Below are 14,027 nucleotides of genomic sequence, written 5' to 3'. Positions count from 1 at the left end.
GTTTAAAATCCAAAAATCTAAAGTGTGCATAGACTTGATCCTATGTCAAGTATGAATATTGTTATTTGATAACATTTACTTTATCGATGTTTCTATGAATTTTATAAGCAAGTAGGTAAAAATTATATACTAAGATTTATAACTGGATTTCAGAGGTCAAACATCTAGAACTCCTGAATTGTCACTTAAAAAAAGGTAAGCTTAAGAATGTACTAAGGGTATTTACTAAAATTCAAAATTATTTCCTGATACAGAAACTCAGCAAAATAGAAATAGAAGGAAAAGTTTCAAAAATAATCAGGGGTATATATGCAAAACCAACAGATAACATTATACACCAGGAAAAAGGCTGAGAGCCTTCTGTCTGAGATTTGAATGAAACAAGGCCAGCCCTCATGACTACTCTTATACAGTGTCATTCTAGCTGGCGTAGACAAAGCAATAATGCAAAATACAAATTGAAAAGGAAGAAGTAAAATAATCTATTTGCAGATGACATAATCCTCTGAAGAATTCCCAAGAAAATAGCTGGATCTAATAGATGAATTTAGCAATGTTGCTGGGTACAAGATTAAAACATTAAAAAAGTTGGGCTTTTCTACACTATAGGGCAGTCCAAAAAAGAAACTAAAAAAAAAATTATAATAGCCGCAGGTTAATAAAAATACGTCGGGATTAACCTAAAGAAGCACATAATGAACATATGCAATGCAATTTATAGAACACTACTACAGGAGGATAAAAGAGACATATAAACTGAATAGATATCTCATGCTCATGGATTGGATGACTTGATGTAGTGAAAATGTAAATTCTACTTAAAGTGATTCATGATTGTAGTTATACAAGAGCATTCTCCAACAATATTCTTTACCAAAATGGAAAAACTAATTACATGGAAAAGAAAGAAAGGCAGACTAACCAAAGCAATATTAGAGAAAGAACAAAGCAAAAAATCTCAATACTCCCTGATATCAAACATACTATATGGCAATTTTAATTAGAACAGCTTGGTACTGGTGCAACAATGGACACATAGACAAGCACACTAGAAGTGAGGACTTAAAATTACACTCAGCCATCTATGGATAACTTATTTTAAAAAGGTGCCAAAGTCCGTACAGTGAGATAGAACCAGTCTCTTTAATGCTGACAAAACGAGACAGTCACATGCAAAAAAGAAGAAAAGGGAACTGGACCTGTATCTCACTCAGACTTCAAACTTATGGCCACTGAGCAATTCTGACTCATAGTGACCCTCTTGGGCTGGGTCAACAGCCTCTGTGGGTTTCTGAGACGAAATCTTTACTGGAGAAAAAATAAAGCCCTCATCTTTCTTTCACAGAGTAGCTGATGGACTGGAACTACCCACCTTAAGGCCAGTAGTCCAATGCATACTCCACTACACCACCAGGGGCCTTTTTAATACCTCATAACACACACACACACACACACAATAATAACTGAAAATATATCAAAGGCCAAAATGTTAAACCTGAAACCATGAGACTCCTAGGAGAAAACTGGGACCTAATCTTTTATAAAATAACAAATGCACAAATAGAAGACGAAACAGATAAATGGATAAGGATAAAATGTAAGATTATACAGCCATAAAGAAATATTTTATATTTTAGCAACATATAATGGCATAAATGAACCTGGAAGGCATATTGTTAAATGAAATAAATCAAGTATATTAAGGACAAATATATGATCTGCCTTTTTAAGAAGAAACAAATAGACATATATCATAAGACTAGTGTATATTAGTTATTACTGCTGGGAAGGAGGGTAATGCTTTAGATTATGGATATTTATTTCTCGTTTGTGTTTTTGTGATTTAAAAAAATGTGCCCCAAACTGTAAGGAACATCATACAGCTAACATAAAAGTAAATTGTTACACGTATGAATAGGTGTAAGCATATTTGTATATAGGTACATCTAGGTGTGTATGTAACTGAGAAGATGTCGCTGTGGCTGTGACTATGTGTAACTATGTAGAGTTAAGTATGTATATTTATGGAGCATGCAAATACAGATACTCCTCAGATACTGTAAAAACCTCTCCAGCATTGTTTTTCTGGGTTTGAAAGCTTAAGACCATGGTTTCATAGGATGACTCAATTGACTGGCATCAGATATTTCTTTAAAAAATCATGCTCTATAGCCTTGTGAAATAAGTATTGGCTGGGTTCTTAAAAGCTTCTACAATTGCCACCTAAGACACACAGATAGGTCTCTGCTGGAAAAGCTCACCATCTTGGTAAAGCAGAGTGGCAGCAAAGAAGAGGAAGACCTTCCACAGGATGGATTGATTGACACAGTAATTGCAGCGATCAGCTGAAAGATAAGAACAATTGTGGGATGGTGTCGGACCAGGCAATGCTTCCTTCTGTTGTCCATAGGTTCATTATGAGTCAGAACTAATTGACTAAGCCTAACAACAGCCATGATAGTCTGTTCATCAGGAACAAATCATGAGAGAGTAACCAAAAGCTCAGAGAAGAAGTAAGCGCCGTGAATCACAACCTTGTCTCCTCTGATACCTGAAGAACAAGGTGGTAGCTGTCTGAGACCACAGACTCTTCTACTACCGTTACGATGGACAGATTCCCCAATCAATGTTTACCACACGCTTACTTGTTATCTGTGCTGAGAAAGTTTATATGGAAATCCAGGCTGGAGAGTTGGAAGAAAGCCAGATGCCACCCATACATGGAAGCAATTATTTAATGAAAAATGTGAAAGGCTTCACTACAGATTATTAAGTAAGCCCAAGTAAACCTGTGCTTACCTACATTACAGGAAAACCAACACTGGAGGTCACAATATATGGTACCAGGTGGAATGGGAGAAAACTGTGAAACAGAATGCAAATGCTTATTCAACAAAAGCCAGACAGACAATATAAAATAGAGTACTCAAATGCCTTGAGATACTCTTTAAGCCTAGAATCAAGAGATCCCCTTTTCGTAAAACATCAGAGTGTCATACAATATAACGAATATCCTCTATCAAAGCAGTGCTCTGTTTCAGAATCGCCTCTGTGACGCTAAAAGGCCCACAAGACTCAAAAACTAAGATGAGAAGACAGGGAATAGGGAAACTAGAATGAATACAGGTACACCTAAGAGATAAGATGACCACTGTCATACCCAAATACTGTGTGAAACCAGTCTTACAATCGCACGGCTCCCCGTGCCTATGGAAGTGTCGTTTGCTCTGTATTGCAGTCTATTAAGAGGCGAGTAGTAGGTATGAGCTAGAGGATTAGCATGCCCAGTCAGAAGAAATGGGGCTGGTAGACTTGCCCTACGCACGCCTGCTACCAGCCTTTAGTGTGTAAAAACCACAATATCCACAGAGCCCCATAAAGCAGAGTAGCACAATACGATAAAGCACATTTGTACTGAAAATGGCACACAATTACAAAGAACGTTGACACATTGTGGTAAATGTAACTAAATGTTTGTTAAAAAAAAGATTTGAGGTGGCATTTGACCTCTCCTGACTCTCCAAAACACAAAGAGACTCCAACTCCACTTCAGTACAAGGCTAACTTCTCTGGGCAGAAGTAGGGCATGCCTCCCACCTCCGCCTTCTTCTGACACTGACCGTTTCTTCCATGGCACTGTGCTTTTGAGCTGGACTTGAGCATCTCTTCCAATGGCCATGCAGAATCCCCTGGCAGTACTCAGTGGCATTGTTCGTGAGGTTCACAGGTGGCCGCGCTGAATTAGAAATGCTCAGGATACAGTTGTGTTCAGGATAGTGTTTTCTTCTCCTTGTTCCCGGTGCCTCTTTTTTAGTGGACATGCTTCTCGCTAGTCTCTCGTCTCTTAACTAAGTGGCCCGTTGGCCTCTGCCCAGCTCAGTCAGTGTTAAAAGTGTCTGTAGTGCTGCCGGAAAGCATAGTTTCATTCATCTTGTGGGCTGGGAGACCACGTCTGTGTGCATTCTGATTCTTACTTCTGTTGTCACTGCTGTTCCAGGACAACTTTCCATTTCTCTGATGTCCCAGCTCTGTCTCCTGAATAGAAGTGGCTAAACACAGGGGTCTCGGGGTCCAAAGGACACACTGCACTCCTGGCTCTTCTTTCTTGATGGTTTTGAGATCTTCCCCATCCCCGCCCCCACCCCCATTCTTACTTTTGGGATGGCTTACGTTATACCAGCTGGGAGGGCAATCTCCTCATTAGAGTGCTATATAGCCTATTTGCAGGTTTCCACCTAGTTATTTGGTGAGAGTTACAATGACTATAGGTAGAAAGAGCCATATCAAGTAACTCAACTGAACCGCATGTCACTAAGCAATATGTGCAAACTTCATTACATAAGAACCTAACGGTGATGGGCAAACAGCACCCCAAACAGGAGAACAACTAGGGAATGAAAAACAATAACGAGGTGGATATAGAGATAAATAGAGGTGGCTATAAACACAGTTGAAGGGAAAGTCAGGAGAGTCATTATCTAAAAGATATGAGAAATAAGGTTTAATGAATTTAAAAGGAAATCAACATTTACAACTTTTCAAAAGAACCAGTGTTCCCTGTAAACACTTGTCAATGCAGTGTTCTAGCCAAACTACAGAGTAAAGTTCTAAAAATCATCTGGAATACGTATACAACCCAAATAAGCAGGTTATTTTTAAAGTCAAAGTATAAGAGAACAGAGTAACAGAAGCCTGATGACATTATGGAAAAGCTGACAATCTTCCATAATGATTAAAGCCAAGAAAATTTTATGGGGCAGTTTTACACCATCCCATTGGCTGGAATTAACTAGATAACTGTCAGGACTCGGCAGCAACAGCACAGGAGCTTCAAGAAGTCTGTGCATTATTTCCATTATCTTTTCATTCAATTTTCAACAAACTTTTTAAAGCCTCCTTGTATATGCATATTTGGACAAGAAAAAAATGCTGCTGCCCTTTGGGGATGACACATAGGTCCATCTCATGATTGCATCGATGAGGACATGGCTATCTATATGCACACACATGTACACACGCATAGATACCGAAACATACATGCACATCTCAGAACTTGTCATCAAATTCAATATTGTGAACACACTCTGTTTATTGTATGTCAGTGATACCTTGTTAAAGTTGATAAACAAAACAAAAGCTGTGGGTAAATGTGTGAATTCAGTAGCTTGGGAAATCTTGTAATGGGGTCAAATAAGGTTGACACCTCTCCTCATTAAAAAAATCGCACCTAGTTTTTTACAAGAAACATAAGACATTTCTAGATTGGTCTTCTCTTTCTGGAAAAAAATGTACTACTGCCAGCAACATTCTCATATATTAGCAAGTAGGAGAGAAAATGCTCCCTAGTGAAGAAATACTTTGTGGATATATGGATCTATCTATGTATTATACACACACATATATCACATACATACCCCAAGCCAATAAAACCAAACCCAATGCCATCAAGTCCATTCCTATTCACAGCAACATTGTACAACAGGGGAGAACTGCTCCGTGAGGTGTCGGGAGCTGCACATCTCTATGGGAGCAGACCACCTTAGCTTGCTCCTGCAGAACAGCTGGTGGGTTTAAAACCCTGACCTGGCAGTAGCAACCCAATATTTGACCCACTGTACCATGAGGGATTGCGTGCGCGCACACACACACACACACAGTTTTGTAATCATGAAGAATAAAATTTCCTACACAGTGTATTGAGGTCCAGTGATTATATTTGGCCTTTGTATTTTCTCCTGGAATAAGAATCACGACAGCTTCTTATATAAGGGAACCAACTGTCTAGAGACCTTCTAGTTGTTGCTTTTGCCTTGTTGGAATTTTTAAGCAACATCATCAAATCACTGGTCTGCTCAGAAGAGCAGAGAGATAAAAATCATCTCTGCTCAGTGAAATAATCATGCAGCTTGAGTTCTCTCACCATACAGAGCTCATGCCAGGGCAGAGTGCTGTATTCTGACTTCATAGGTGTTTTATAGGAAAAAAGACCCTAAATTCACATCTAATTCATAGAGACCACGTAATCAAGTCTTACACAGAAGCAAACTTACAAACAAACAAACAAAAGCCGCCCGGATGCAGAAATCATCAACATGAGGCCGGAAGGGTGTCCAGGGCTCCCAGTCACATGGTGACTTCAATGGGACACGGAGAACAGGAGCTGCCCCACATCGTGATTGGTAGTCTATCAATTCATCACAGCGGCTGGATGAACTATAAAATGGGGAAAGGACCACGATCCGAGTGTGTAAACGATTGCACATAAGATAAGCTTACAAGAGTTGTTGGTGGAGTGGGGTGTATGTCTCCTGACCATGTGCCCCCAATACCCCAATTTCCATCAAAGGCAGCCTCAGGCAAGTTCCTGAGGTAGAAGAAACAGACCCTCCCTGGACTCGCAACAATCTATGGTGTCTGAGGACAAAGTAGCTTACATCGTTGGTCAATGGTCAAAAAGAACTCCATGGACGCTGGATCTATCTGAAGCTTCCGAATGGACACAGGACTCCCACTGCAACCCTCTACAAACCTATTGCTCAGAATTGAAGCTCTAATGCTTCAAGCAATAAACAACATTTTGTTTTTCATTTCTCTTAGCAAAAGGTGACCTTCCCTCTCCCTTGGAGCTATTTCCTCTCATACTAATGAACGAAGTTGAGCTGCTAATACAAGGCATGGGACAAAACGATGAGGGAAATATTGCTGCATGGAGCCACATGATTTTTAAATATTTATTTGTATATGCCTTTTTGCCTGCATTCTTTTTCCACTATTGAGTTTGAAAATAATTCAAAGCCCTATGGTTTTATTTAGCATCTATATTTGACTAGAAGTGATGATTGAGAAGCAATAAATTTTGGGGGTGGAGAAATGTTTCTATTAAGATATCAATGCTGCGTATCAATTAGGAAATTGTAGTAGAATGTTGATAAAAATTTATATTGCTCACAAATTTATATTGGACTAGACTTGGCTGATCTCACTGGGGCCCATATATTTTTGTGCTACCAGTTGCAGGTTAATGGAGCACCCTGTTAATTTTGGATGAGCTGATTTGTGTATGTCTGGATGGCGGCTGATCTAAGTATTGGTTGAGCTAGTGGGGCCTTGGCTGGATGTTTCTACGCGACCCGTCTTCATTTGTGATTCATCCTCTAGCAGCCTAGCTGGACCATGCTCACATGGGCATGGGTTAGGAGCAAAAGGACCAATGCCTCACCTTTTCTTAACTTCTGTTGCTAAGAGTTCACTGACCAAACAATCCACGTGGGGTCAGTTCAGAGATCCGAATAAGAGAGCTGTGTAAAATGTTATGATAACCTTCATGAATACGGGGAGAAGGGACGAATAAGCAACATAATACAGTTGATTCTTTAACAGCATCTTGCACTGGGGGAGGGATGGGAAGACAGTGGGGTGGGGTTGTTATTCTGGTTTTCTTAGTGTGCATTTTTAATTCAACTTAGATTTATTTAAGCGAATAAACTAACAACCACAGCAATGAAAACCCTCCCAGCAGTCTTAATTTACTGACCAAGTTTGTTAATCCAAAGTGAGTTTCTCTTTTTAATTCAATTTTACATGTACTGGGGGCAAACATAAGTAGCTATTTCTCCAAAGAGGCCTATGGAAGAATTCTGAATGAATATATTTTTGTCCCATTGTATATTAAAAAATAGTCATTTTGAAATGTAATGTTGAAAAAACAGATCTGACATACTTCAGCTTTGGTCACTTCTGGGGGAGTACATTTACATAAGTTACTCAGGGCCTCTGCATTTCCCCCAGTGGTCCCCAGTAATTTATGTTACAATCCACAGGCGACAACCACAAACTGGGTCTCATGTGGTTGGTTTCATAGTCCAGTGCTTGCTCTCCCTGGACTTTTAGCTAGTTCTTTGGTTTTTATTTTTTGCTTGGGAAAAAGAGTAGAAGTGGTTGGAGGGACGATCATTTTCTAGCTTTTCTGGAGCGGCACAGGATTACTGAGAAAACAAAACTAATTTGGCTGTGCTTACCAAAAGAGCTCTCTTTTCCAGAAAGCCATTGCTAAGCTCCTCTTTCCCAAAGAGAATCCGACTGCTTCTACAGCAAAAACACAGATCCTTTGAGAGGGGCATATTTATTCACAACAAATAGCAGTTATGAATATGTTTCCAACATAACTGGAAGGAGATGACGCTTGCCTTTTTACTTCTAAGGCTAGTTCACATTCCACTTTGTTTGATTATTTTTTCAATGATATTTGTTATATTCTTTTAAGGTCTGCCAGTGTGTTTTTGAAGCCCAGTTAGAACAGTGGCCAACAGAACTGAGACAAAAAGGGGGGGCAAATAGCTCTCCAGAAGCAAGAGGTTACTTCAAAAGAGATGCATTACAAAGCTCTACTGTGACTCAAATAGTCACTTGTTTTTAAGAGAGGTTTGCTAATATGCAATTGGTTTCTTATCTTCACAGCCCCCAACGAGCCTTTATTATGCAAATTTGCGGATGGAGGACAAAAGAAGAGACAGAATCAGAGCAAATACACCCAGAATGGGAGGCCTTGGCCCAGGGAAGGAGAGGTGAGTCCTGATATCAACTGGGGTTTTGCCATTGGGAAGCAGACCTTCCTAGCAAGGGCCACAAGGATGATTTAGGTGCCCTGATGAAATCAGGTCCTGTGCAAAACCAAATGGCTACAAAGGGCGGTTATTAGCATGCCTATTCAGTGTGTTCAAATAAAATTAAGGGTATTAGTCTCCCCAAACCTGCCCTGGAGGAGTCTGTTTCAACTCACAGCAACTTTTTGTAGGTCTTGTAAACAAACCTTCCTGGAAGCAGCCAGTTTCATGGCTCTCCTGCAGAGTCTGATGGGTTTGAACCACCAACGTTGAGGTTAGCAGTGTAAACCTTACCTGACAGGGCTCCTTCAGAATTGATCTCAGTTACACTCCAGACATTTTTCTGTCTTTAAGAAATCTTGAATCCAAAAAGCACTCACTGAAAGACTTATCTACAAAGAATTGATCTCTACTTGTATAATGATTATAAAACGAGAGCATATTTACTTAATAACATATCCCAGTGAAATTGACATCGAAAGTTGAATGTCTTTTGAAAAATTCAAGCTCAGATTTAGATCTCATTCATTCTACCACTGAGATGATTTATCTACTCATCATGTTATGTGTTATAAGTATACGTATAATGGCATTTTCTGTTGATCAAGAAGGACTGAGAAAAGTTAAAACATGAGTTTTGCTTTCTACAGTCAGAGCTAAGGAAAATCATTCTACAGTTGCTGATCTATTTCTCCTTCTAGCACAGAATAGCAGAAAAATAGGCTTAGGATCTAATGCCACTTGGGGATGGATTCCCTTTGGTTATTTTTTATTAGAAGGAGAAGAGGGGGGAAAGTGCCTTGGAGTCTATGCGGTCTTTTCATTCTTGTGAAATGGAATCAAGTTCTTTGAATGACTTCACCGAACGCTATTTGTACCAAGCCCATCATTTCAAGAGAAGCTTTATTTCGTATTTCTATTCAAGAGACCTGCAGCATCCATTTATCATTTAAGGAACATCCTACCTAATGCATCATGTTATATTTATTTTCAACACTGGGCGAGCACTTGCAAAGAAATAGAGACGTCTGGAATTTTTCTCAGCAAACCTTTGAGTCATTTGTCAGGTTTTAAGACTCTTGTCTGCTTTGAGTGTTTCCAAGCAGGTCTCAAAGAGCCTCTAAAAAGTTCATAGCTGTAGTCAAGTACTGTGTAATCTAGTCACTCGTGGCATTAAAACATGTAGAAGAGAAACATTATTGAGTGCCTAAAGTTAATTTAAAAAGTCAAAATATTAAATATTTTCAAATTTAAGAAGCAGTTTATAATAGAACTTTAAAAAAAGGTGGAGGATGTATGGACTTATTCCAGGAGTTTAGGGCCTCAGTGGGCAGCCCGATTTCCCCAGCAAACAGCTGATAACGTGTCTTTCTTTATCTGCCCATAGTCTAGAAAGACATACTTGGCTTAAAAAAAATCTGATGAAGCTAAATACATACCTCTCAGAGATAACTGTGGACCAGTGGTCGTAACTAGAGAGCCCCAGGCTTAAGTTCTGCATCGTAGCACTTAGACCACAACATTTCTTCCTTTCTCCCCTAAAGGGGCTACAATATTATGTGCATACGATAGATGCCAATTGCAGGAAGACTGCTTGGCTGAACCTGCACTTCTTGGAAGCTGAGTTAAAAAGCATGAAGGATATGCAGACTTACAGCTTCCCCCTGCCACTGTACGAAGGATCTAGGCTTTGTGGTAATGAGCATAATTAACAACAAATATTTAAAGGCCTGGAAATATGGTTGAGTCAAGTTTAGGACCTAGAACACCTTATAATGTAAACGTTCCGAGGATGTAACTCTAATTTTTGCTTCCAAAACTTGCTTTGAAAGAGATATAGATTTTTGTTCTTGAACTGTAAAAATAAAGGGGCTATAATAATTTCTTTTATCGATAAAAAGGTACACTAAATGTTTACATACAGAGGAAAGAACTCAGTAAAAATGGCATTCGATAGCAGGAGGAATATTTCAAAGATCTTGTTTCAGGTGTGAACATACAAATAGGAATACTTTGATTATTATCTTAGGAGAAGATACATGTGAAAAGACAGTTGGATAACTCTGTAGACCTATTATTTTTCCCCTTGCCTGCTTACTTGTTACAGTCTCCGAAACTCACAGGGACGGTTCTACCCAATCCTGTAAGATTGCTCTGAGTCGACATGAATTCAATGGCAGTAAACTTATGTATTTTTTTTCAGTTTTGTACTTAGTAGAAGCCCTGAGGGTGTAGTGGTTATGTGTTAGGTCATGATACCCATTGTGTGCAGTGTGAACCAGCCAGCAGTTCATGGGACAGAGACTGGGCTTTGTATTTGTTCACAGGACAGAGACTGGGCTTTGTATTCCAGTAAATAGTGACAGTCTCAGAAAGCCACAGGGGGTCACTCTGAGTCAGCATTGACTCAATGGCAGTGAGTTTGGTTTGGTTTTGGAGTTCAAATGTGAGTGAGCAGCATGGTGGCCATCTCTGACCTCCCCTGTCTACAGGAGGGAAAAGGAGAAACCATCGCCTCACTGTGAGTCAGCCTTGAATTGATGACAGTAAGTTTGGAGAGCAATTTAAAGAATATTAGCAAAGTTGTTAAAGGAAGATATAATAATTAACATATTTAATAAAGCCAGATGCAATACAAATACATTTTATATCGGAAAGATTTAATTTTATGTACTAGTCAATTCTGACTATTACATTGACCTTAAGACATATTTTGGGTGTTAGCCATGCACACTTTCCTACTTTCCAACACTTCTGAAATTGATTCTCCTGTTACGTCCGTCAGTGGCATCTTCCACGTGTGCTCTATGTCTGTGAGGTCACTCCACATTCCCTGCTTAAGGTCGTTGACTCTACTGGTTTCCAGAATTGAAACAAAGAGAAGAGAGTGGGCCAAGTTCTCCAGGGAGTTTTTTAGTTGATGTCCCCTTGCTTCATCCATTGTCAACACTGAGACATGCAGCTTAGTTGTCCGATGGTTGTTTCTCATTTACCTGTACACTGGAGATACAGCCTTTGGCATCCTACACGGAGCAAGAGGTCATCTTCGGTGTTGTTTTTGCTTGACTCTGGGGGCCATGAAACAATGGTGCACGCGTTTTAGATGAGGTGACAGAGGGTAAATTTGATTAGACTGCTTTCAAATTTGAGATACCCATCCAGACTAAGGTTAATATTTACTTTCTCTTCTTAAAAGTTATGTTAATTTTAAAACGTTAGATTAAAAAATACTAATGTGAACAGTGTTTCTGATGAAATGCTTAAGAAACAAAACCAGAGGATTGAAAGTATATTAGAAGTACCATAAGAATAACAATTGATAAGCTAACGCTAATTTTAATCTGTGACTCAAAGCTATCTTCTGCCTGACACTTTGATCATCATATGAGCATAGTTTTGATGAAATGCATGCCCTTCTATTAAACTAATCTTAGAATAAGTAACTAGGAAGGTTTGGGAATGTAAATGTACGGCGATGAATATTTTTCACATAAGTGAAAGCGCTTGTGGGGTATTATAAAGAGATGCTATAAAAGTATTCAATCATCTTTTGAGTGGCAGCCAGAACTCTCTTAATCAAGAATCATCAAGGGATTGAGGCACTGAAGCCCCTTTTCTCGGACACTCTGGCACTCTTATCATTTTATTTTTTCAGCACTTCCAAACTCTTCCATATCTGGATCTCTTTCCACTTCAAAAAATTATTTCATAATTTGTTAAAATAAACAATAGTGGATCCACCACAAACCAGTCTATTCTTTTGAAAATTTGCTCTATATTTCAAGCAAATATACGTTTGTGATAAAGAGGCACTAGTTCACATGTTTTTTCAAATTATTTAATGTGTGCCTAACTATGCATTCTGTTGTTATATGTTACTTCAGTTTAAGCATGTAAATAAAATTTGACTTCACATGACTTTTAATTAGAAAAGGATAAACTTTATGGACCTCTAGAAAGGATACTGGGGACCCTCAGGTATTCTTAGCCCCAAATTTTGGAGGCATTATCTTCAAAAAAACTGGAGCCATAGACATGGCTGGTTTTCAGCTTCTATAAACCAGAACCATTCTAAAAATAGTTGGTTCTTCAGAATTAGGCCAGTAGAAGAGATATAGTGCTTTTTAAGTTATTGAAATATACTTGTATCATTTGGTAAATAGTTCCTCACCTGTGTTACCACTGTGCCGTCACTTTTCCTACCACTTATCCGAAACTCCCAGAACACACCATCTAGCGAGAATAGGGCGCTGGCTGATAGGCCAGGAGTTCTCTAAGATCTTCCTTCAGGATGTACAGCCTATTTGCCTGTGATAGCACTGAATGTTAACATAATTCCCACTCCGTTTAAAGGTAGCTTCACGTTAGTAATACTGTAGCCCCTGCCACACGGCATCTAAGGCCTTCGTGGCAGTCCTCATTGCAGGTAATTGATGACCTGAATGACTTTGTCAGTTCTATCCCCAACGACCAGTCTCAGAGCAGGACTGTTTCACAACAGCTAAAATGTGTATCAGGAATGTACAGGGAGGGTCTCGCATTACTTCCTAAGGGTGAGAGGATACAGGATAAAATAATAGATGCCTTTGAATAGTGGTGCCGGAGAAGAGTATTGAAAGGACTATGGACTGATAACAGGACAAACCTAAGTGGATTGCCAGAAGAAAGGCCACAATGGTCCTTAAGAGACAAGATGGCAAGACTTCACCTCACGTGCCTTCGACATATTGTGCAGAGAGACCAGTCCCTAGAGGAGGACATCATGCTTGGTAAAGTCGAGGCATGGCAAAAAAGAGGAAGGCCTTCAATAAAACAGATGCACACAGTGACTGCATCAATGGACTCAGGCAGAGGAGCAATTGTGAGGCTGTCACAGGACCTTGCAATGTCACATTCTCTTGTGCATAGGGTTGTTCTGGGTCGGAGCTGACTCGATGGCACCTTACAACAACAACAAAGAAGTCACCAAATATATGTGGACTCTGCGTCCCCAAAAAATAAGAACAGTTGCCCCAAAACCAAATTGTTTTAAGAATGTCCCAGATGACCAAAATTTGATACGTAAAACCTGCTTACCTCAGTAATTATAATGATAAACTAATACTACCAACACACATAGACATGCAAATTAAGTTATGATATGCATATTTTTCACCTTTTATGTAACTATGTCACAAAGGTAGAGCAAATGGAAATGAAAGGATAACCTCGTTACAGTGATGAGAGTCAAATTTTGACATATTTCTCTCATAAGGCTAATGGCATTACTTTGTAGTATAAGTAGTATTTGGGTTGCCTTTAGAATTTTCAACTATGACTAGATGCTAACTTTCATATCACAAAAGATGGCATTGTTTTGACTTTCTTTGTTTGTTTATGTTGGATGGGTAGCATTACATGTTGCAAATGTAAACAAGTCAGACT

At 39.2% G+C, this 14,027-nt stretch overlaps 1 protein-coding gene across 8 annotated transcripts in view; it reads left to right on the top strand.

The window, feature by feature from the left end:
• Positions 1-14,027, top strand: part of RBMS3 (RNA binding motif single stranded interacting protein 3) — an 860,635-nt gene that overhangs the window by 682,141 nt on the left and 164,467 nt on the right. For all 8 annotated transcript variants that reach the window (XM_075547116.1, XM_075547121.1, XM_075547113.1 and 5 more), the window contains exon 7: positions 8,458-8,564. In XM_075547116.1, coding sequence (XP_075403231.1) covers positions 8,458-8,564 — 107 coding nt within the window. The remainder of the gene's footprint in view (positions 1-8,457; positions 8,565-14,027) is intronic.

The sequence above is a fragment of the Tenrec ecaudatus genome, chromosome 4, assembly GCF_050624435.1.
Source record: "Tenrec ecaudatus isolate mTenEca1 chromosome 4, mTenEca1.hap1, whole genome shotgun sequence".
NCBI lineage: Eukaryota > Metazoa > Chordata > Mammalia > Afrosoricida > Tenrecidae > Tenrec > Tenrec ecaudatus.
The sequence above is the reverse complement of the archived record's forward strand: the minus strand, read 5'-3'. Positions and strand labels throughout refer to the sequence as shown.